Source organism: Sander lucioperca, chromosome 9 (assembly GCF_008315115.2).
Source record: "Sander lucioperca isolate FBNREF2018 chromosome 9, SLUC_FBN_1.2, whole genome shotgun sequence".
Lineage (NCBI taxonomy): Eukaryota > Metazoa > Chordata > Actinopteri > Perciformes > Percidae > Sander > Sander lucioperca.
This window is the reverse complement of record NC_050181.1, coordinates 27,250,797-27,272,749: the sequence shown is the minus strand read 5'-3', so window position 1 is coordinate 27,272,749 and position 21,953 is coordinate 27,250,797. Positions and strand designations below refer to the sequence as shown.

General features: G+C 40.2%; 3 protein-coding genes across 8 annotated transcripts; 1 reads left to right on the top strand and 2 right to left on the bottom strand.

The window, feature by feature from the left end:
* The first annotated feature begins 45 nt into the window (after positions 1-45).
* On the top strand, positions 46-3,069 carry LOC116042347 (glycoprotein hormone beta-5-like). Of its 2 annotated transcripts, XM_031288504.2 has the most exons (3): positions 46-782; positions 1,822-2,023; positions 2,800-3,069. In XM_031288504.2, exons 2-3 carry the CDS (start codon positions 1,823-1,825, stop codon positions 2,986-2,988), a joined length of 390 nt encoding a protein of 129 aa, XP_031144364.1. In that variant the 5' UTR covers positions 46-782; position 1,822; the 3' UTR covers positions 2,989-3,069. The 2 variants fall into 2 exon arrangements, with proteins under 2 accessions (XP_031144364.1, XP_031144365.1); XM_031288505.2 differs by lacking the exon at positions 46-782 and having other exon boundaries at positions 1,650-2,023.
* Positions 3,070-3,815: 746 nt separating this feature from the next.
* Positions 3,816-8,299, bottom strand: gpha2 (glycoprotein hormone subunit alpha 2). Its single transcript, XM_036004862.1, has 5 exons — positions 8,239-8,299; positions 7,506-7,597; positions 5,227-5,368; positions 4,775-4,959; positions 3,816-4,684 (listed from the first exon to the last, which is right to left on the bottom strand). Exons 1-5 carry the CDS (start codon positions 8,297-8,299, stop codon positions 4,580-4,582), a joined length of 585 nt encoding a protein of 194 aa, XP_035860755.1. The 3' UTR covers positions 3,816-4,579.
* Positions 8,300-11,553: 3,254 nt separating this feature from the next.
* LOC116042253 (membrane-anchored junction protein) lies at positions 11,554-21,920 on the bottom strand. Of its 5 annotated transcripts, none has more exons than XM_036005739.1 (10): positions 21,716-21,920; positions 21,372-21,487; positions 20,357-20,402; positions 20,089-20,164; positions 19,219-19,329; positions 18,500-18,534; positions 18,012-18,151; positions 16,181-16,244; positions 14,037-14,215; positions 11,554-12,255 (listed from the first exon to the last, which is right to left on the bottom strand). In XM_036005739.1, exons 1-10 carry the CDS (start codon positions 21,761-21,763, stop codon positions 12,216-12,218), a joined length of 855 nt encoding a protein of 284 aa, XP_035861632.1. In that variant the 5' UTR covers positions 21,764-21,920; the 3' UTR covers positions 11,554-12,215. The 5 variants fall into 5 exon arrangements, with proteins under 5 accessions (XP_035861632.1, XP_035861631.1, XP_035861636.1 ...); XM_036005738.1 differs by having other exon boundaries at positions 11,560-12,255; positions 16,181-16,247; positions 21,716-21,917; XM_036005743.1 differs by having other exon boundaries at positions 11,560-12,255; positions 16,181-16,247; positions 21,736-21,900.
* Between the last annotated feature and the right edge of the window lie 33 nt (positions 21,921-21,953).

Sequence of the window (21,953 nt, the reverse complement as noted above, 5' to 3'; positions counted from 1 at the left end):
TACATTTTTGCTGACCATTTTCAAGTGCAGGCTGCACAGTTTTGATGTATGTTTCATGCAACCATTGATTTCTATCCATTTCCATATGGTGTCAGAATCAATTAGACACTTGAAACTTGCTTGAGTTTCTTAGTTCATTGCAATTAATATTGAATCTACAAAAAGAAAATGCATCAGAGTTACCTAATATTCCATTGAATTAGGGAACAATGAATGGAAACCAATGGCTGCCCAGAACAGTAGCAAAAATACAGCCAAAAATCTAAAGCAGCATGGTTTGCAAAATGGTTAGCTGTGATGTAAAGTATAGGTACGTTTAGTAAATGGGCTAAAACATGCAAAACACTGGTATGGTATGGATCTAACAAACATGTCCAATCCCTTAACTTTGAAATTAATCAGAGTTTAAAAAGTTCAGTCCTTTGTATTCATGTTACCAATCCTTTGTCACAGTAAGTGTGGAGTTGAGTACTGCCAATCCTCATATCACTGAGAGTAGACCAAAGTTGGATAAAGGAGTGCGCACACACTCACACAGAGAGATACAGGCTGAGGTTAAGAAAACATAGGCAAGCATCAGTATTTTCCAGGGAGTCTCCATTATTTCTGGCTTGGGGTCTCTAATGGGATTTCATTGTAATTGCTATGATGTCAGAGTGTCCGTCCGCCCTAATGGCCTTCTAAAAACAACAACAAGTACAGATTGGTTCCATTCACTGGTTGTTGCAGAGAGACACCAGAGTCCACAAGCTCAAATCTCTGCTGGATCTTCAGCTGAAAAGGTGAGAAGTGGTTTTTTTTTTCTATTTTTTTTTTTTACATCCAGTAAATATTGAAGGGCAGGTATTGAGCATTTATTTTACTAATTATTAATTTTTAAGATACTTTGAACTGCTTTATGGACAAAAAGTGTACATGTTATGTTAGCAGGCTTTTACACCACAGTTACTGACGTTTCATAGCCTATGTGGAGTTATTGTACTCACAGCGAAGACAGTGTGGTGTTAGTGGTTTTATTGCCTGTAAAAGTATTCACATCATTCTGTTCATGCAGAAAGTATTTTTATTTCAGTATTATATTTCTTAATACAAGTGAAGCATTCTGCAGTCTGGCTGAGTTGAGGTGATTCCAGTTGTTTTAGTACGGTTTAAGTGCTTTGCTTGAAGAGTAATTAAGCAGATGTCTCCAGTGGCATCAAATAAATGACTATTGATTCTGTTTAAAACAAGAAAAACAGCTTTTTATGTGTAAAAGTGAAATTAAGTTACTTTACTTAAGATCTATCTCTTAAAATGGAATTAAAATGTTTTGTTGTTTCTTTTTAGTTTGAAAGTTTAGTTTAAGTTATTAATTACCTTTGAAATATATATATATATATATATATATATATATATATGAACATTTTTTTTTTTTTTTTACAGTGTCTAGGTCACTCGTTGTCTACTATTGGCTGCAGTAGCCATAAAGAACACTAGAGGGAGTTGTGAGTCGTGCTGAATGACTCCCAACAGTGTACTGCTCTTAAAGTCAGTCTTCTGTCAGCCTTTGTGGCTCATCTTCCCCTATAGATTTAAATTACTGGCAATATGACCTTCAGCAATTCATTATCCATTTTTACATAAGAGGGCAAACTGGATATTTTAGTCTGTAAAGATGACCAAAAAAAACTGCATCTTTTATTTTTTAAAATAACTGTATCCAACCCAGGTACAGAAGGTCACTTGTAGCTGAGGAATAATGAATATAAACCCTTGAATAATAGTATTCCCCTCCATTAAAGTTACTTTTTATTTTTTTCTTTCTCTATTCATCATTCCCAGCATGCATCTTCATCCCCTGTCCCTCGTTTTCCTCCTCCTCTTGGTTGTCGGGGCATCCGAGGTGTGCGTTGCCGTGACAACCGCACTGCATGGTTTCCGAGGCTGCGCGGTGCGAGAGTTCTCTTTTGTGGCCCAGAAGCCTGGCTGCAAGGGACTGCACATCACCACAGAGGCCTGCTGGGGGCGTTGTCAAACCTGGGAGGTAACGAACACACACACACACACACACACACACACACACACACACACACACACACACACACACACACACACACACACAGAATATCAGTTACATTAAGAAAATGTAGGAGACCCACTCTTTTCTGCTGCTTCCATAGAGCTGGAATTGTGAGACATCAACTAAATTATTAATGATCCAGGACTTAACCCAAACCATAAGAAGACCGATGACCGGATTTAAATTTCACCTCTGAGTTAATTGAAAAACCAAGTTTAGGGGAACTCAGTCAGATCAAAGCCTTAAGAAGAGAAAGCTCTGCATCAGCAACAGTAGAGCTGACTCAGACACATGTCATATTAGAGTTTGATTTAAAAAAAAAAACTCAAAGTCTACTTACTAGCTTTTTCCAGGACTTTCAACAGCATCTCGTAGTCCTGCTCAGCAACAACAAAAATCAAGATCCCCTTCTGCTTTTACTTTTAATAAATGGAGTTTTCAATTGCATCTACATTCTTCCTTCCACAGAAGACAGTGAGATGCAGTTGAAAGCTCAGCTTCAGCAAGTGAATCTTGAGTTAAGTCAAACTACAAATTCCAAGGTTAAAAATGTACAAATGTATGTCTTCAACACATTCTTACAAAGTGTGGACCGGACAGATGCTAGATGTAGAGATCTCATTCACTGCCATTGTTCTTTGTTGGTATTCGGAAAAACAATGTCTATTCAAAGAGCATACCTATCAATGGAAAGCAAAAAATAACCCTGTGTTTCACCTGTGTGTGTGTGTATACTGCAGAAACCTGTGCCAGATCCCCCCTACATCCAGCGACACCACCGCGTGTGTACGTACAGTCGTACCCGCCACATGACCGCCCGCCTGCCGGGCTGCCAGCCCAACGTCTCCCCTCTCTACCACTACCCCATGGCTCTGCACTGCCACTGTGCCGTCTGCTCCACACAGGACACAGAGTGTGAGACCTTCTAATGGGCAGGACACGCTTTCAGCAAACAATAACAATAACAGTATTACTGACATGAATGACTCTGAATAAAATGATGAAATTAAGACATTTGAGTAAGTGTGATACTTGACATCTAGTGACCTAAAAAATAGTCTCTGTAGATTGAAGATATGTGTGTATATTTATATGAGTCTGTATGCAAGAAAGGAAAAATAACAGAGCAAGCATTACATTTCATAGTAATAGCTCTGTGATTCTTTGCCATGATGTTAGCAATACTGAATTTAAGAACATACAAAGGCTCTTGTTAAATACATATTTAAAAATAAAAACATAGACGTTAGCTTTGCATATATTCTGTTTTCCAACTGCTGTATTTTATTTGTGCATACCACGGCTGAATTACCAACCGATCAAAGCAGGCAACTGCCCTGGGGCCCTAGACCCTCAGGGGTCCAAAGGCCCCAGGTTAATTGTTTGTATGGGGATATTTACCAGTAAATTATCATTTCAACTGAAATTGACATGACAAGATCCTTTAACCGGTCCAGTATTAATCTAAGAGGCTCTTTATTCTCTTTATACTCGGCTCCCCATGCGGACAAAATGCAAGTCCCCACAACGTTTTAATTAAATTTAAGGCTTAAGACTTGGTTTAAGGTTAAGGTTAGGGTAAGGGTTGGAGCTAGGCATGTAGCTGTCATGGTTATCGGGTTAGAGAAGGTCACCAAGGAATGAATGTAAGTAAATGCAATGATCCCTTAAGTAATGAAAACAAGCTTGTGTGTGTGTGTGTGTGTGTGTGTGTGTGTGTGTGTGTGCGTGTAACAAGAAGAAAGAGCCACATGAATTACTTAACAGTTGCAGAATAGAAATTTATTGGAATACAATTTCATCAAAAACTATACAGTGCATTTCTCTTACTTTCTCTTTTTATTTCATTGACATTTCCAACACGCTTTGGTTTCATCAATAGATATTATTTACAAAATGTCTTTTAATTCAAATTCATAAATATAAATAAATTTGTACATTCTTTGGTCTCTTGTCTGTGTTTAGTGGTTATTGCAAAGAATGAAACTACGTGTATGTGTGACCTTTATGTTGACTTGACTGTCTCTGTGTACTTACACTTGCTACTGAGTCACTAAGTATGAACGGTGGGTTGATTCTTTTTTATTTCAGCTGCTTCCAAAGTCAAGTGCCAGTCAAGGTTTGAAGCGTGAGTGACAGAATGGTTTATATAGCCTTTAAACACAAATGTGCATCAGTCAAGTTTTCAAGAAAATCCTCCCTTACATCACACATTACACAAGCACACACAAAAAACACGCAGACACAGACACTCACACATATCTTTAAAGACATTAAAAAGTGTGAATTTCCCATTTTAATCTTGGCAGTAACTTGGTTGATTCTTTTTCAGCTAAATAAGTTCAAGTGGATTTTCTTCAACATTCAAAACAAGTGGCCGTAGATAGAAAAAGTATAGTTACTGGTGCATTACTGAAACGCTTGTATTTCAATCATTTACCAGAGTTTACACTGCTTAACTGACTAACTTGGGTATTTATCCTGGTGTACATTTGGTATGCAGCATACTGTCCTGGTGTGTCAGTAGCGGGACTTGCGGCACATGTCGCAGCGGCACACCTTCGCCGTCAGGATCTCTATTTCGTCATGGTGACGACCTCGAGGGCAGTCCAGGCGAACTTTGACCTGAGGTAAAAGCCAGAGGACGTGAACAACTGGCAAACATGATCAAAACTAGAGGCTGTAAGTTGACCCACTCTTTTCATTTCCCCTCACCTTAGCGTCCTTGCTGATGGTGCAGCATCGTGAAGCGGAGGTGATGTTGTGGGTGAAGTTGGAGGCCACCAACACAGAGTATCTGGATGGGAAGGCGCTGGACTCGCAGTAGCCCACGCAGGCGTAGACCAGGTGGGTGCCTTTACATGTGCCGCGACGGTCACTGCGGATGGTAACATTGAAGGCTGGAGAGGAGAGGAGAGAAAAGATGGAGCGATGAGCGAGGGCGAAGGCAATCAGGTGCTGAATGTGTGTGAGTGTTTGGGATGCAACATTGTTAAATCCATTATGATACATTGATATAAACTGCAGAAACTTGGCACTGATAATCATGGTTATTTCTCAACTAGAAGGACTTTTGATGCTGCTGTTCTCTAGACCACATTTCCCATAAGCCCTGTAACTTCCTGAAAATATGCACATGTATGGATGCTGTTTTGTGTGTTACTTACGGTGTAGGTGACACCCTGGGGTGAGGCCATCATAGCTCCATCCAATAGGAGAGAAGAGCAGCAGCAGTGACATCACTGGTAGGACCAGCAGGCAGAAATGTGAGGCCATGCACAGCGACATCTGGATGGCAGCCTGGAGGTTCTAAACAGAACAGCAGCATCGGTAAGAACTTCTTTTTGGGCTTTTCTCAAATGTTTCCTTTTGGTCTGGGGAATATAATAAAGTGTCACAAGTCAAAAGTGATCTAGTTGGTTTTCTGAGCTGAGGAAACTGAAGAAGTCTTCTCAAAACACTGAGTTTTCACTCAACCTAAGGTGATCCTCTCCTGCCGAACTTTCCCCTAAAATCAAAGCCCAGAGCCCCCTCCTTCATCTATCAAGGTGCTTTCCCATCCTGCAAGTCTGCCTGTGTGTCACTCAGCTGAGCAACAGCTAATGTGAATAAAAACAATACTGACTTAATCCTTTCAATCTGCCTCATTTAACAGCTACCTGCTGACACACGTACGCACACTGCTCACACCGACTCGTACACGTACTGTAGCAGCAGCACACATGACAGCGATAACATAATCAGAAACTCTACATGAATACAAGGCTTTTTTTTTAAATAGAGAAAAGGTGAAGGATCCTGTGTGCATCTGGGTTTTCCATTTTAACCATGTATTGTATGTGCAAACATGCATGCATGATCTTGAGCAAGTGTCCATGCATGCACGTGATCACCCCGCCCCCGCCCACACACACACGCACACACACACACACACACACACACACACACACACACACACACACCGTAACACGTGTATAAACAATAAAGTCATGTTTTCCTGGGAATTTGGTGATGCTGACCCTTGCCCTGTAAAATGGCAGCTCTTTCCAAATCCGCTTCCCCCTGACTGGAGCGTTGGTAATTGCCTCTATGGTGATGGTGGAATGGCCCTGGGGACGCCATTAACGTTGCTGGTACCGACAAATTAACGGGTCAGGACTGAGTGTGTGAGGCCATTAACCCTGTGTCATCTGGCGGGGCAGGGAAAATGCCCGGCTTTTTCCTCTTATGTGGGGTTTCCACGCCTGAAGGTTTGTCTTTGAGGAAAGTGGGTTGTAATACACTACACCCCGCTGTGGGAAGTGATAGTGGGAGGGCTGGTGTTCAAGACCACCAATACAGCCTAAAGAATATATACCCTAGAAAAGATCTTGTAAAAATATCCCGTACAAACAAAAACCTCGTCAAAACCACGTTATCAGTACTGCCTTTAAGGATCATTTAAAATGTGTGCGTGGAAGGAATTAATGACACAAAGTGGACAGACTGCCCAAATCTACTCACAATAAAACATAAAAAAACTGCAAACTGAATACTGCTAAAAGGAAGGAAGGTTGAACATGATATACAGACATTTGGAAAGTGGGAGGTGGAAATATTTCACCTAAAGTATCTTCAATTCTCTTAAATTTAACTTACATTGTTTGAACAATTCAGTTCAGACCAGGTGCTGATCTAGAAGTTGCAGTAGACAATTTTATTTTACGCTATATAAAAACTATAACATTTATATTGATGTAGTTTGGACCATCTGCATCATTACACACAAGTACAATCAATTGTTTTAGCAATCTGAAACCACTACTAATTCTACTCAATACTGAACAATGTCAATAGGGTTTAATTTAATAGTTTTTTAAAAGTAGCATCACAACTCATCGTGCATTATCTGTGCTAGGGTGAAATGGTTACAGCCTTAACGACAGGAAAACATACATTCTAAAAATACCAGACTCGAAGCATGTAATGTTCCAGTATATTTCATGAAGAATGGTCTATCGAGTCTATTATCTAAATAATAATGCTGGGTTTTGCAAAAATGCTTATTGTCATGAAAATAAAAGCCACCTGAGTAGTGATGAGTTTCAAAATAAAACCTGCCTTTTACAGAAAAACCTTTGCATCTTTCAAGAACAAGCAGGCTAAATGTTCCTAATATGAGCACTTGTGTGTTATTAACATAAACATACAAGTAAAATGTCTGCAGAATAAGAATGTAAATACATATATGGAAGGGTTATGGTGTTATTTCCCCTATATTTACAACTTAATCTGATTTGTAGCATAGAATTCTCTTCATTTAAAAATAAAAATAAAATCTATAAGAAGGCAACAACCTCAGGACCACAGCCTACATGTCACAGAACAAGCACAGGATTTAAAGATCAATTCCACCAACATGATGCACTAAATTTCATTCCAGGTGTAAAAAGGAGCTCAGTCTTACCTGAAGACGCAGGGCAGAGAGTGCAGCTTCTGGAGTGCAGAGCAGGTGTGTCCACTGACAGGTGTGTGTGAGTGTGTGTGCCTGTTCTGAGCCTCATGCAGGGATATATAAGTAAGACAGGTAAGAGCGAAGGCACGTATAGCTCTGGACACACCCACAATTAGACAGCTGAGTGTGTGAATCTTTTTTTTTCCCCTTGTCCACAGGTCCCTCTTTCTTCTCCACTCCTTCTACCTGCACACAAAGAGTGAAATGATCTAAAAGAAATATAAAAATTGTGTCTTTCTTTAACGTCTTTCTCCTGGAGTGTGTTAGTTAGTGTCTCTCTGTCCCTCCACCCTCCCCCCTCCTCGCTCTCTGTTCTCAACCTTTAGGGGGACCGCTGCTGTGACACAGAGGAAAACTAGATAGGTTTTCCATCAACGCACCACCACAATAGTAAGAACACACACAGCTTTACCACACACGCATGCATAGAGATGCACGCACAGGCTACACACACAAAAAGCGCACTTGTATGCACGCACGCAAAATCACACAAAAAAATAATATTCTAGGCCTCAGCTGCCAGTTGATACAGTGAACTAATAAATAAACTGAATGGGAGACCTCACACACACGCACAAAGTCTGCCTGGGTTTTCCATTTGTGGCTGCAGGAGGAAGGGCAGGGTAGGGTCAGAAGATATTGTGGCTTTGGGTCCACTGTGTGTGTGTGTGTGTGTGTGTGGCACATGATGGGTATATTGTGGGGAACGCCTGGCTCTGCTTCTCGTCTTGAACAGAGGAAACCATCTTAGCAACCACCCGGTCCAAACTACAGCGGGTAAAGACATTCTTTTAATAGACTCTTAGATTATTTGTTGGACATTTGCAGCAGTTTCTGGACACTTCGGTGACATGTCACAAAGGTCACACACTGCCAGATCAGACCACAGATGACTTTAAAGGTTTTGCCAAAGACCCAAAATGGATGTCCTTTTTTCTCTTGTGGTGGGTGGCCACAAGAAACTGGGTTTCAGGGTGAAGGAACAAATGTATTACTTACTGGAAGAGCAAGAATCTGCATCTCCTGAGGTTACTTCAGTGTTTTTGGTTTTTCAATGAGTTTTTTTCCATGTCTCCCTAGAGAATTTGGGCTGGGTTGGGAATCATTGCCATTGTGCATCTATAAAGCCCACTGAGACACTATAGCCCACTGATATAAGGCCATAAAAATAAACAACCTGACTTTAAAAAGCCATCTTTGTCTTTGATGGAGCTTGATAAACTGCCAGGAGAATTTACGCAAGAAGTCAAGGACCTCACAGTATGATAAAATCACGGTCACAAAACAGTAGCGGGAGGTGAACCGGGGCGTCACACTTTTAACTTAATATATACTTTGTTTGTTGTATATACATTGTTTCATTGTATGTTTTCAGCTACAGCAACAGCTTTACAACAGCAGGACAGCTGGAGGCTATTCCTTCAGAAATACAAACTGCAGATGCTCGTTATGATCTTTGATCAACTGAAATGACAAAAGATGAACCCTCCAAGCAATACCCAGACTGTAATAAGTAATTCATTCAGGAAACAATAGGACCTGATTGATGCCTTTAAGTTCATTTCTCCACTGCAAAAAAGTCCTAAAACCTCAGTTTCTTAGGGGGGGAAACATCTGTAAGTGCAATAAGAATATTTCTGTTTCCAAAAGATATAAATTTGTTGTAGATGATTTTCTAGAAATGAGCAAGAATAAGGTATGTCCCGCATTAGCATCAAGGAAAAATCAACTTGATTTGCTCTAGGAAAAGGTTGGATTTATGTAACTGTGTTTGCAGAATTGTTCACTTTTTTTTTTTTTTTTTTTAAGAAAACCAAACCAAAGACAATTGCATACAAAGACTTATTGTCAACAAATCCCATTAAAACGACAAAACATATAATTAATTTCTTTCACTTAATAAGATTGTTTTTGCAGCAAAAGGTTGATATATATATTTTATTCTTCTGTGCCACAGAGCTCTATTGTTGTCCAAAAACTATTAAAAACATATCAATAAACACAAAGTGCAGTGTGAGTCAATTCCACTTACACCCTGCTGCTGTAAATACTCGCCAGAGCCTAATGTGTATTAATCCACTGCTGAAAATAGTTCCCAACAAATCCACTTTTCACTGGTGTTTGAGTAACATTTGCAAAAAATGGCAGTGGCCTAATGTTTCAGGAAATTCGCCTTTTTTGAAAAATAAATTAAAAAACATATATTTTGGATCTGTTTCTAGAGATGTGCCACTGACAGTTTAGGGAATTCAGAAAGTTTTGAGAAAGTGTGTATAGTACTAATGAATCTTTGATTTTGAACTTTTTAAAAAGATTTGTTGACACTAACAAAATATAGAACGCCAACCTTATCCTTTACACATTCTTTCTGCCCCACGATAAAAACCATAGATGGAGAGAAAATAATATTTTTTTGACCTCTCAGACGTTATAGCAAAACTATCCTACGTCAAAACAGGTTGTAATGCAATTGTGTAATTACTGATTCAGGATAGATGCTATGGCTCCCAGTGCTGCACACTCACTCTCATTCTCACACTCACACACCTTCTAAGGAAAACACAATTATCATCTTATGGCCCCTCTATCCCAAACATTCCCAATCTAGTTATGTCAATGGAAAACGGAATGTGTGACATCATCACCTAAACCCCCCACCTACACACACACAAACACACAAAACTATTAGTGTGTTGACTGTAAGTTGCAGTGTGTTTCTTCTGATTCCATGCCAACGAGAGAGAGAGAGAGAGAGAGAGAGAGAGACACACACACACACACACACACACACACACACACTATAAATCGAAGCGGTCAACAGCACCTCATCAGGAGAGAGTTAGATGTAAATGAACTTTGTTAAACTGGAGACGCTTGTAGTTAAAATGCACACACACACACACACACACACACACACATTTCTCCAGTGTGACTCAGCGGGGTGACTGATGTTTGTATCGCTCAGTGGCCCCGTCGCTCTCGGCTGCCGTGGAAACTGTGGCGTCTTGAATAACTATAATATCATTAATGTGTCCGCTTCCACTTCTGCCCTGTTATTTTAATCTCAGTGTGTATGCGTGTGTGTGTGTGTGTGTGTGAATGAAATGTATGATGTTTGTGTGTGTCTGTACAGCAGTGTATGATGTGTGTGCATGATTATGTCTGACAGGATATTGTGTGTGTGGTCAAAGTGTGTAAGTAGATGTGAGTGTAAGATTATGTGTGTGTTATTCTGGGCTCTATGACAATATAAGGAAAGGATTAGGCAAAGTTTTCCTGTTTCTAAGATGATGTTTCAGTCCAGTTGACCCGTTTACCTCTATATATATAAACACAGCATGCAGGCGCGCACACACACACACACACACACACACACACACACACACGTACGTTCCTTTCATAAAGTAAATCAACCAGATTTTTTTTTTTTGCATATTTGCAATTGGTGACAAACATTAGATCTAAATATACAAATGTTTGTGTGCGTGCGCATGTACAGTCTTAAGTCATCTGATAATAATTCCTATAAGACATAAAACACACACACACACACACACACACACACACACACACACACACAGAACACTTAGCTAATTTAGAATGACAGGAGGAAAGTGGAGTTTCCACAAGGTGATACTCACTGAAGCTCAAGGTGTGCACTTATGACACACACACACACACACACACACACACACACACACACACACACACACACACACACACACACACACGGCAGTGGAAATATTGAGAAAGAGCCGGCATTGTCTACAACATTTAGCAGAATAAAGCCTCGGAATGTGTTATTGTGAATTCATTTGTCTGCACACTCAGGAAAGATGTAACCATTTGGATTGCACTGGTTTCCGTATATTCACATTGTTACATAACAAATTAAATAAAAACTGCATTACAGTCAAACAGAAAAATCAGGATTAAAGCAGTGTGTATACAAAGAAAAAGAGCTCTCCTAACTGGAAACTGAATTTAATAAAACAAAATAAATCAAATGCAGATGGGGTCACAGATCATGAAAGGAAAGTTAAATGTAGCAGAATTTAAGATAGGAAACTGAGAAATGAAAGACACACTGCTGTTTTGTTGGATTTGGAGGAAGGGAAAAATCTTGTTAAAGTAAATTGATGAAGTCGCAGAGATGATGCAGAGTCAGATTCCCTGGTAAAAAGAGAACTATACAATAAAAGTTAAAAATAGAGGATCCAGTTATTACAGGTGATGCTATAAAAAACAATAATGCAGGCAAGCTAATAGCAAAGTCTCCATCCATAATAGAGCAATATAAAACAACATAAAATCACAAAAAAAACAACCAATGGAAACAAAGAAGTAACCATACTGTATTTATTTGCTCATGGTATCAACAAAGAGCTACAACAAAACACTGATTTATAAAATAGACCCTCGAATGATACACGAACAGGAGAAATCTCAGCAAAATGGAAAAAAACAATGACACTTATATCGAAGATGATCAATGGAGGATGAAGGAAAACGAAAACCAACAGGTTAACGAAATACTATTTGTGAAAAAGACAAACAAATCTGAAAACTTTTTTGATCGCAGTGCAGAACTTTAACCAAACAAACCCCAGTGAGTTTCCACTGCTGGAACCGGTAACATCTCCTGTCTCTCTACCACGGCCCTCAGGGGTCCCTGAAGAACAAGGAGAAGGGGAAGATATGGCTGCAAAGAAAGAGGGACAGAGAAAGTTAACAAACTGCACGTGATTAATGCAGCCGTGGGCTCATCCCATAAGGCTGCTACTGCACATCATTATTACCATGAAAAGACTACATTTGCTAGATTGTTTGGCGTGCTCTGTCAATGTGGAGATCCTTTTGTCAGTCTCTTGTGTGCCTAAGGACATCTGGCGTTCTCAGCTTGTCTCAACAGACATTTCACAGGAATATTGTAATTTCTGTGCTTATAATAGCTGGATTTCCCCAATCCATTTTCATCTTTGTCAACTTTTTTCTTTCAGATGTACAGCACCAATTAGCTCTTGTTTCTCCTGTGGGTGTAAAAGTCAATCCAATCTCACCATCAACTCCACAGGTATGACTCTAAAGCCGGTGACACACCAACCGGACAGCCGACCTTCGGCAGAAAAGGCAGTCGGACTGACTGCCTCCCAGAGTTGGCTAAAAAAAGTGCCTCGGAACCAAGGGGGTAAGCTTCTCCTTGGACCGCGAACCTCCTATGGCGCCATTTTAATGCTACAAAGCGATCACCCCCCGTTAGCATCCCATTGACTGCCATTCATTTTGACGTCACTTTGACAGAGAATAACTTTACATCTGAAGAGTTTAAAGACTCTATTTGTCCATTGTTTATTTCTAAAGAAACACGACAATGTATAAAAGGCTCCATTACCTTGTACCTCACATTATGGCTCCATAGCAGACGTTTTTGTAAAAATAGGCTAACGATTGTGTCATAACCACGCGACTTACTGTCGCATAGTAGAGGAATTACCGTATAGTACAGGAGAAGCGCGCAGGCAGTTTCGTCTCACATTAGCTGTTTAAGTGTAATTACTAATGTTAACTATCATTTTAGTTAGCAATAATTAGCCTGTGCCTATGTTATCTCCTTACATATACCTACGCTCTCCGTCTCTGCTAGATTGGGAATGATTGAGATTTCTCTTGGCACAGCTACCAGAAGACTTACAACTTTCAGACACGTTGCTCACGGCACATTTACGTCGTCTCTCTGAGTTGGAGGCTGCGCAGTAACGCTCAGCGCTCACCAGAAAAGTGCTTCTAACGGCCTTCACTGGTCTCCGTCCAGAGCAACGGGATCTGTTGGTCCATTCTTATATACAGTCTATGCTCGGAACACACCGAAGCGATGCCGACTGCCGACGGCAGCTGATTGGACGAACGGGTCACGTGGGTCTGGTTTCTCCGGAAATTCAAAGCCAGACTGTCATGGCTGCTTGTTCAGAATACAATCTCGTATTTTACTAAAATAGTTCACCGAAACGTGTTCCTGAAAACATTTTAAGCGAGAAATAGGCCATACAGTTGCTTAATCTGTCTTCATTTCAGATCGACAAAGGTCAGTTTAAAAGATTTTCGTTCGATTTTGAGAGGCGTTAGTCACGCTAATCCCGCTCGTCATTTCCGGGTTAGCACTCTACCAATCAGACTGGTCATTTGGGTCTGACTGCCGGCAGTGCCCGCCTTCTGACCGAGCATGTCAAATCGGCCAAAATGAAGGCCAACGGCTCCTCCGACGGACGACGGCACGGAACACACCAAACAGACTCGAGTCACTGACCTCGCTAGACTGTCCGAAAACCGATTATCGGGTTAGTGTGTCAGGGCCTTTACCCTTACTGTGTGCCAATTCAATGATCTGCTGTGGGGTTAATTTTTCAGTTTTAGCTTGTAGCATGCTAATGAAATACTGTTTAGTGTTGATGTGGCTGCTCAGATTGAAGGTGCCATCATACCAACCTGGCCAATCGAGTCAAAATCCCTAGTGCCCCAGAGTCTGCATTTTCTTCCTTCTCATCACGCTCCTCCTCTCCCATGTTCTGTATTGTTCCAGGATGCACTTCACCTGCAGTCCAACTTCCTCTGACTGTGTTGACACCTGATTTCTGCTGGGGTTCGTAAAACCCCTTGGAACCTTTCTGTGGGTGAGGATTAGAAAAAATTAAAATAATGGGAAAAATAGAACAGAATATAAAATCATTTTTACAGTAATGCAGATTTAATTGAATTGACCATTTGCTAACTCCTCCCATCGAATAGTGATTGTCCAATCATAGCTTTGTAACTGTACCTACTGCAGCGTTGGATTTCTCCATATGTTGAAGATGTGTGTATGGGCCTGTAGTTGTAAAAGCGGTAATCCATATAAAAAGAGTTTGGAGTCGTGTCTTTTACAGGAGCACAACTTTAAGGAAAACAATGTTTATCTGCTGTAGTGTAACCAGCTAACGTTAGCATGCCCAGCTAATTAGGCTGTTTTATGCTTCTGCGTCGAATCAACAGCGTTCCCCCCCAGACCCCTCTGCGTCTACGCCGGATCCTACGCCGTAGCCTACGCCGTAGCCTGACGTGCACCTCTCGAAAAATGTAACTACATGTCGCAGCGACGCATGTCGCTCAGCCATGGTTTGGTAGCGTTGCATTTCCCCCGACTCATTTCCTGGTTCTCCTTCTCCATAAACAACATGAAATCATAGAGAGGGTTAACTTTTCCTGCTACAGATTTCCCACCGTGGTCAGAAAACACAGGGGACACACTTTGTTTCTCTCACTATGACTCTAGAGTCGGTACTCGCTCCGAAGCTAATCGCCGTCACTCTCTCTCACTTCTCCCTCGCTCTAACACACTCCCCACACACACACACACACACACACACACACACATGCCAGCTCGATGCACACACCAGCGCACAAGTATAAACATCAGGCCACTTATGTAGGCTACGGCGAAAGCTCTGCGTGGAGCCTCCGCAGAACCATAAAACGGCCTTTACTTCCAAGGCAAATAATTTGCATATGATTAGCTAACTCCTTTATTATGTGAGGGTACAGTGTACATTAGAAAGAGCAAAGTGTAGTTGTGTGACAACCAGTTTAGCCACACTTTTTTTTTTAAATACTTTTTTAATACAGTACTGAAATGTGAGGGCTAACTAGCTCTACCCTACAATACAAGAGAAATGCTGCTCCTTTTCCCCCATGTGTTCATCGTAGATCATACACTGGAGTGGATGCTGACTTTTCACCAGGGACCAGTAAGCTTTACTGTTGAGTTAGCATGGTTATTATTTAGGCCTATGCTATGCTATATTTAGCCCTCCAATGAATATCTAAGAATTCTTTGCAAGTTTCTCATTTTTATATGAGTTAGCCAAAAACATTAAAAACTCTGCCGGAGATAGAGTTTTCAACCAACTCATGGAGTTGATGTAAAGTTAGTTAGCTAGCTAATAACATATGCTAATAAAAGTTAGTATACTTCTGTCTGTAGGTTAGCACGAATTTGAGTCATAAATCTGCCACGGTTATCATTAACAGTAAACTGCATTGCTAGAATGGAAAGATTGATACGAATACTGTCTCAGAACACATGCTTCTCCGAAAATAAATAACTCAATGGGCTGACATAATTAGTTTAAATCATTTTCCCCCCACTTGAAACAAATGTGAGGGGAAAAGAGTGGACAGGTGTAAAAAGAAAAAAATCCCCGGATCATATGAGATGAAAGGCTGTGGACGAGAAGGGAGCTGGGCGGAGGGTAATTTTGGGACTTTGTTGCTAATCAATCTGAAGCACATCACCAGAAACAAGTACACTCTGTGCCTGATGTAATGCCATTATTAACCTTAATCACACTTGTTATCCTACCTGTCTGCGCTAATGTTAGCCTCGGGCTACAGTACAGACAATGATGCTACAAGTGTGTGTTTATCTATGTGGAAGAGAGGAAACGAAAGGGTAGTATGAGACTGAAATTGGAAGACGAATTTTTGGAATCAATTCCAAACAACTGTGGGCTGAAATGACTGACTTCTTTATTTGACATTTAGGAGAGTGACAAATCAGTGAAGCAGTTACATGTGATGAGTAAAAGACGGATCACCTTGTCAGCATGTCCTGGATCTTCTTTAACCTCTCTCTCTGCATGTGGACAATACAGAGAGAGCCTGCTGAAAGTTGGACACAACCACTTTTATTTTTCTTACATTAATAACAGAACAATTACTGTTTTACTGATGATTGACACATACAACTAGACACTTTATTAAGTCAAATTCATGAGGAACTTCCCTTTTTACTTTAATGTAAAGAATAACATACAGTCCTAATTGTTCTTCAATTTCAGTTTCTGCCATTAAGGTTTGTGTCTAAATTCATCTGGCATTTCATTTATAATAATACATAGAGAAAATACAATATAATATATACAGAATAGGGTCTGTCTGATACAATGAATATCAATGCTTGTCTGTTAATGTCAGTGTTTTTTATTTAAATTGGTGGGTATCATGCCTCTGAAGGCCGTGAGTTACATGTTGGTTAGTCTCGCATTGCCAGACAATGCTGGAGTTAGATGCCCCTGAGTGTGATTGTTCATTGACTCACTGACAATCTCATTCTTTTCTGTTCCCATTTTTCTAGCAGGTTTAACACAGAAACAAACCATCTGTCTCCCCAGGGCATCACGTAGACACACACACACACACACACACACACACACACACACACACACACACACACACACACACACACACACACACACACACACACACACACACACCGATGAATGCCATCATTGATGAGGCAGTACTCTATGTAGGAAGCCTCTGAAACGTGTGCTATACTGGTGTGGCACCTTGTGTAAGGACATGTAAGTGTAATGGTCAATGTGGTGAATATAATTCAATAAGAATTGCTTAATGAAACTTGATTTCCTGTGAACTGGTAATGATGCTTGAGGCCCTGCTGCTTGCAGGATGTTTACACAGTGTTTTTTCCTCAAGTTCAGAACTAGGAGACAATTCTGTTTATGTAAGTTAAATACAAACTAGGTGGGGTGTGTGTGTGTGTCATCTTTAAAATCACAATTTTCGCCCCACTGATCTGTCAGTGTGATTGAGGTGGCGCCCGTTCGCCTCTTGTCTGTTAATAACGGCAAGAATCACTGGAGCGTGTGTGTGTGTGTGAGTGTGAAACATGGCAGTTGTCAGAATAGATGTCTAAGTGATTTTACATCTTCACTGGCACTTTATCCACATCACCACCCTCAAAACAATACATACTGTTCACGCTGAAGAGGAATAAAGACAATAAGCAATGGCAAATGAATTAGCCCTGGCCTACATTTATAAATATACATCACAGCACACTGTAATCCATGATGTAGTCAATAAGGCCTGCTGTATTTCTACTGTCACAAATGTATATTGTCTAATGGTATGCATTGTCATATCACCAAACGTTTATCTGTGTTTTAAGCCCCCAACGTCTCCTTTCAGGCAGCGCTGCCTGGAAGGCACTAGGATTAGGCAATGGTTATGGTTATGGTTAGGGTTAGGTGCCTTGAAGTCAACGGTCGCAGCGCTGCCTGGAAGGAGACTTTGGGGGCTTAAAACACCATCGAGCTTACCAAATCCTTGAAGAGAGAATGGGTTATCAACAACTACCATAAGTATAAGTTAAGTATAAAGGTATAAATATAAGGTTTTGTTAAAATATACAGAAGGCTGTGCATAGCCATAGCCACACACACACACACACACACACACACACACACACACACACACACACACACACACACACACACACACACACACACACACAATATCATAATCACAAAGTTCCTTCACATGGGGCCTATGTGACCATTTTCGTAAATGTAAATTAAGCTTAAGGTTGCAGATAAGCTCTACAGTAGTAAAGAGAGCACTCACCCAACCACAGAAACCTTGCCTTCAGCCTCCATGTCCTTGATTAAGTCCTTTAGTATGGCCTCCTCTAGTGGCGAATCGCTTTTATGGCGCTTTGACTGAGGCTCAGAAACAGGGGGGAACTGCTGTGCCACGTATTTCTCCTAGAAAACATGCACATGCACATGTACATGATACATGACACAGGGTGGACACTATCTCATTTAATATAAAACAATCCAACAAAGGTGTTTTTGTGTTGTAGTGTTATATTGTAACAACTCTGGATATATATATATATATATATATATATATATATATATATATATATATATATATATATAGTACACACAACGGATGTCAGAATATTGGGTACACTATACTGTATCTCTCTGTCCTTTCAGTGACACTAGGCATATTCCATATTTGACAGTTTGATAGTAACACTCTAAGCAGTATTCTTACTATGTTTTGTGGAACAGTACAGACAGAACAGTAACCAAACAACTCACTGAGCTCAACTTCTCCTCTGCTTGCTTTGCTTCCTCTGCAAGATAAATACATGAGACATCAACATGCCTGAATAGTATTTTGTGTGTCTGTTTGTGTACAATACTGTACTGAGATTCACAATCTCTGTAATTATCACACAGTCAGTGCTTGCTAACGAGACTATTTATGCTTGGCCACTCTTTTACACAAAAAACCCCACTGGGAACCCACATTGGAAAGGTATGAGTTCTCCGAAAAAAAATCACAGTATCACGTATTACACAATTGTTATTATTTTTATCAGTTACAATGAGCCTTAAAAGAAAATAAAAACTTTTTTTGGGGTGAACAAAGGCTTTATTGAAACTTAAAACTATTTTCTTAATGGAAGTATGTGTGAAAAGTCTCCCTTTTAAAAATAATACTGTAGATAAGCAAATGTACACGGTATGATAACTGTCAATTTTCAATCCACGGCATACCGTGACACCGGTAAACATACCAATAGAGCCTATACAGCCCTTATGCATGACTCTGTCTGCTTTCATAGAACAAATCTGTTACCGTAACTACTACAGTATATAGATCACTGTTACTGGTGAACTTTATCTCTTTCCTGATGAGTACATGCATTTCTTTGTGCTGGTTACATGTAATGCCTTGCAAGTACAGGATGTATTTTGTGAATACAATTTAATAAGCTGTGAGTGTTTTTTTACTCATGTGTGTTTATCCTCACCATTCTGCATGTTTTTCTCCAGGTAGAGGATAAGACTAAACGGGTAGGCTCTCAGATTCCTCTCACCATGTTTGCACATGACCTTAGACGCTCCCTCTCGCCTCTTCCTATCTGGTAGTTACAGTTAATAAAATACAGTGAACTTCTAGTGAATTGGCATCATAATTGTGTGCAAGTAGAGGATCATTAGCTATCAGGAGCTGTGTTCTTTGCTCTGTACTTTGCAGTATAGTGATTTAAAGATAATGTACAAAACTGCTACAGCACCATCCACTAATGCATTAGCATGCACTATAGTGATCTCAACACTGAATTTTAGTTGTGACCGTCATGTCTGTGGGTCCCCACTTTGTCTTATTCCCTGTTACTGCAACCAAAATCTCACCGACATGTAAGTGACCACCCACCCTGTCTACACAGGAAGAAGACATCCGACTCAAAGAGTTAGTCAATTTGCGTCCCTTTGTAGTGTTTTGCATCTATTTTTGGTCATTTTCCATCTCTTTGTGGTTGTTTTGTGTCTCTTTGTAGTCACTTTGTATCTCTGAGATTGTTTCACATTTATTTTTAGTCGTTTTGCGAATCTTTGTAGTAATTTTGGATCTCTTTATAGTCCTTATGTGTATGTTTTTTGGTTGTTTTGTGTATATTTTCAGTCATTTAGTGTCTCTTTGAGAGTCAGGAGGACCCCTCCCTGACCCCCTGGGCCTGTGCCCGGTAGGCCTGTTCAGTTATCCATCCAGCATCACAGTATCGAAGGCTGGAAGTGTGCTGGAGATATATACAGCATTGATATGGGGATAGGGATAAGTAGAAAGCTAACAGACAAATAAATACACTGATGGATAAATAAACTGATGTAAAAGATACAAGGGAAGACAATGAAGTGAGAGCTAGAGAAGGGTTGGAGACTGTCCAGGTTGCCAAGAACAGTTCTGATAATTTCCTGAAAACACAAGAGAAAATAAGAGATTTAAAGAGAGAACAAGCAATAAAATGACAAGAGGTTAGAATGAATCAGTTTACTGTGAAAGTAGACAATGCATTTGATAAAGAATAGTGCAAATGACAGTGAGTCAACATAGCAAATGTTGGGAAGTGAATGCTGACTAATTAGGCGAGCAGTATCCATAATTACCTCCAGTTCCTGATTGAGGCAGTTTCCTCCCATATTTTTCTCTCCTCTGATGAAATATGCCAATTAAAAGAAATATATTAATGAATTAATTATTATTACTACAATATGTTGTTATACAGTATTAGCAGTTCAAGTTTTGGTAAAGTAAAAGGCTTTGACTGTACTGAGTACAAATGTCAAAATGTTGAGACAAACTTAGGTGACACACACCAGAACGTATAACAGTAGCCATTATAGCAGGCAGTATTGTTTTTAGAGAATGAGCTTAAAATGGAGAAAAATTATCGTTTTCCTCTCTTGCCCGAAGCTCAGCCATCTCCTCAACTGCTTTTGAGATTGAAGATAAAGAACACTTTGCAATGCTTAGCAGAATTTAATCTTTAGGAGGAAAAGGGAAGGGAAGCATGGAAGGAGCCAAGAGAAGATGCAACATTGATCTTTCTCTTGCTGCTATATGTTTTGCGTATGGATTTTGAGCTTTGAGCTTGTGCTGTTTTGCTCTACTTTCAAGAAAAAAAATTACTCAAATCTGTAGTTGCTCTAATAGAAAGCTAGTCTCTGTTTCAAGTTTGGTCTGAAAATATTTTTCCTTTTCCTCAAGCTATGTTTGGAGCTTGTTGGATTTGCATTCTGAATGGTCTCGGGCTTAGCCACAGGTAAAATTAAATTATTTCACTGCTGGTTATGAAGTAATTTCCACTGATGCATTGAAGTATGCTCATTCCGATTTGGAGAAAGATTACCAATATGTGCAATTAGAGCTAATCTACAAAATATTACTTCCACTAAACCCTATCCCAAGCTTGGTTTTGGGATGCTGTCACTGTCTTCTCTGTCTTGGCTCCCCTTTAGGCTAAGCGTCGAGTTAAACAGCTAGGCTGTGCTGTCTTTGATTTGTCAACTGTCTTGTCATGCTTTCATATTATACTTAACTTACTACTTTCACCAAAAGAGAGAACATATGAGGAAAAATAAAGACAAGGCGTGAAGATGTAAAGAACAATGTCTGTCTTGCCTGAAGCTGCTGCCTGCTCTGATCTTGAACTTGTAGATGAAACTACCTGCTTTGAAGAATCGAGTTTCAGGGCAAGGGAATGAGAAGGCCTGCAGTGGCATGGCTGACCTTATATGGTTTGGGCAACAAAAGTACAAAAATAAACAGAATAATTTATTAATTGATGGACTGTAGCTATATTCAGAGGGCAACCAAAATACAGAATACATGTCAACATCATTGAAAATCCGGACCAGCTACCAAATTCCAGATATAGCTAGTACGCAATAATATAATAACTGCATTTTTACTCATGTGAAAACTGTCAGAAATTCTTGGTTTTCTCCATAGAAATGTTCTCTCACTGGCGCGCTCTTGAAATTACCGTAATGCCTAGAGGAAATTGCGAGCATGAAATTGGGAAGTCGTCCAGCAAGCTATAACTTCACCCTCCAGCAGGATGTCAACAGTTAAAACCGTGACCGTCAATCAAATGCTGAATCCTACGGCTGAATCGCCTCGAAATTCGCCGGACAGGGCGAATTCCCGCCTTCCGGTCGCTTGCGTCCAATCAGCGGTGTCAGAGCAGGTGTCGTCACTATG

What these genes read in the sequence shown, in the direction of transcription:
- gpha2 (XM_036004862.1), bottom strand. Translation starts at nt 8,299, where the DNA reads ATGGTTTCCTCTGTTCAAGACGAGAAGCAGAGCCAGGCGTTCCCCACA. An exon ending in CCCCACAATATACCCATCAT is followed by an intron (nt 7,598 to 8,238) that starts GTGCCACACACA and finishes TCCCTGCATGAG; the next exon opens with GCTCAGAACAGGCACACACA. An exon ending in CCATCAGCAAGGACGCTAAG is followed by an intron (nt 4,685 to 4,774) that starts GTGAGGGGAAAT and finishes CTTTTACCTCAG; the next exon opens with GTCAAAGTTCGCCTGGACTG.
- LOC116042253 (XM_036005738.1), bottom strand. Translation starts at nt 21,763, where the DNA reads ATGCTCGCAATTTCCTCTAGGCATTACGGTAATTTCAAGAGCGCGCCA. An exon ending in TCACTTCATTGTCTTCCCTT is followed by an intron (nt 19,330 to 20,088) that starts GTATCTTTTACA and finishes TGTAACTACCAG; the next exon opens with ATAGGAAGAGGCGAGAGGGA. An exon ending in ATTTTGACTCGATTGGCCAG is followed by an intron (nt 12,256 to 14,036) that starts GTTGGTATGATG and finishes CTTTCTTTGCAG; the next exon opens with CCATATCTTCCCCTTCTCCT.
- LOC116042347 (XM_031288504.2), top strand. Translation starts at nt 1,823, where the DNA reads ATGCATCTTCATCCCCTGTCCCTCGTTTTCCTCCTCCTCTTGGTTGTC. An exon ending in GGCGTTGTCAAACCTGGGAG is followed by an intron (nt 2,024 to 2,799) that starts GTAACGAACACA and finishes TGTATACTGCAG; the next exon opens with AAACCTGTGCCAGATCCCCC.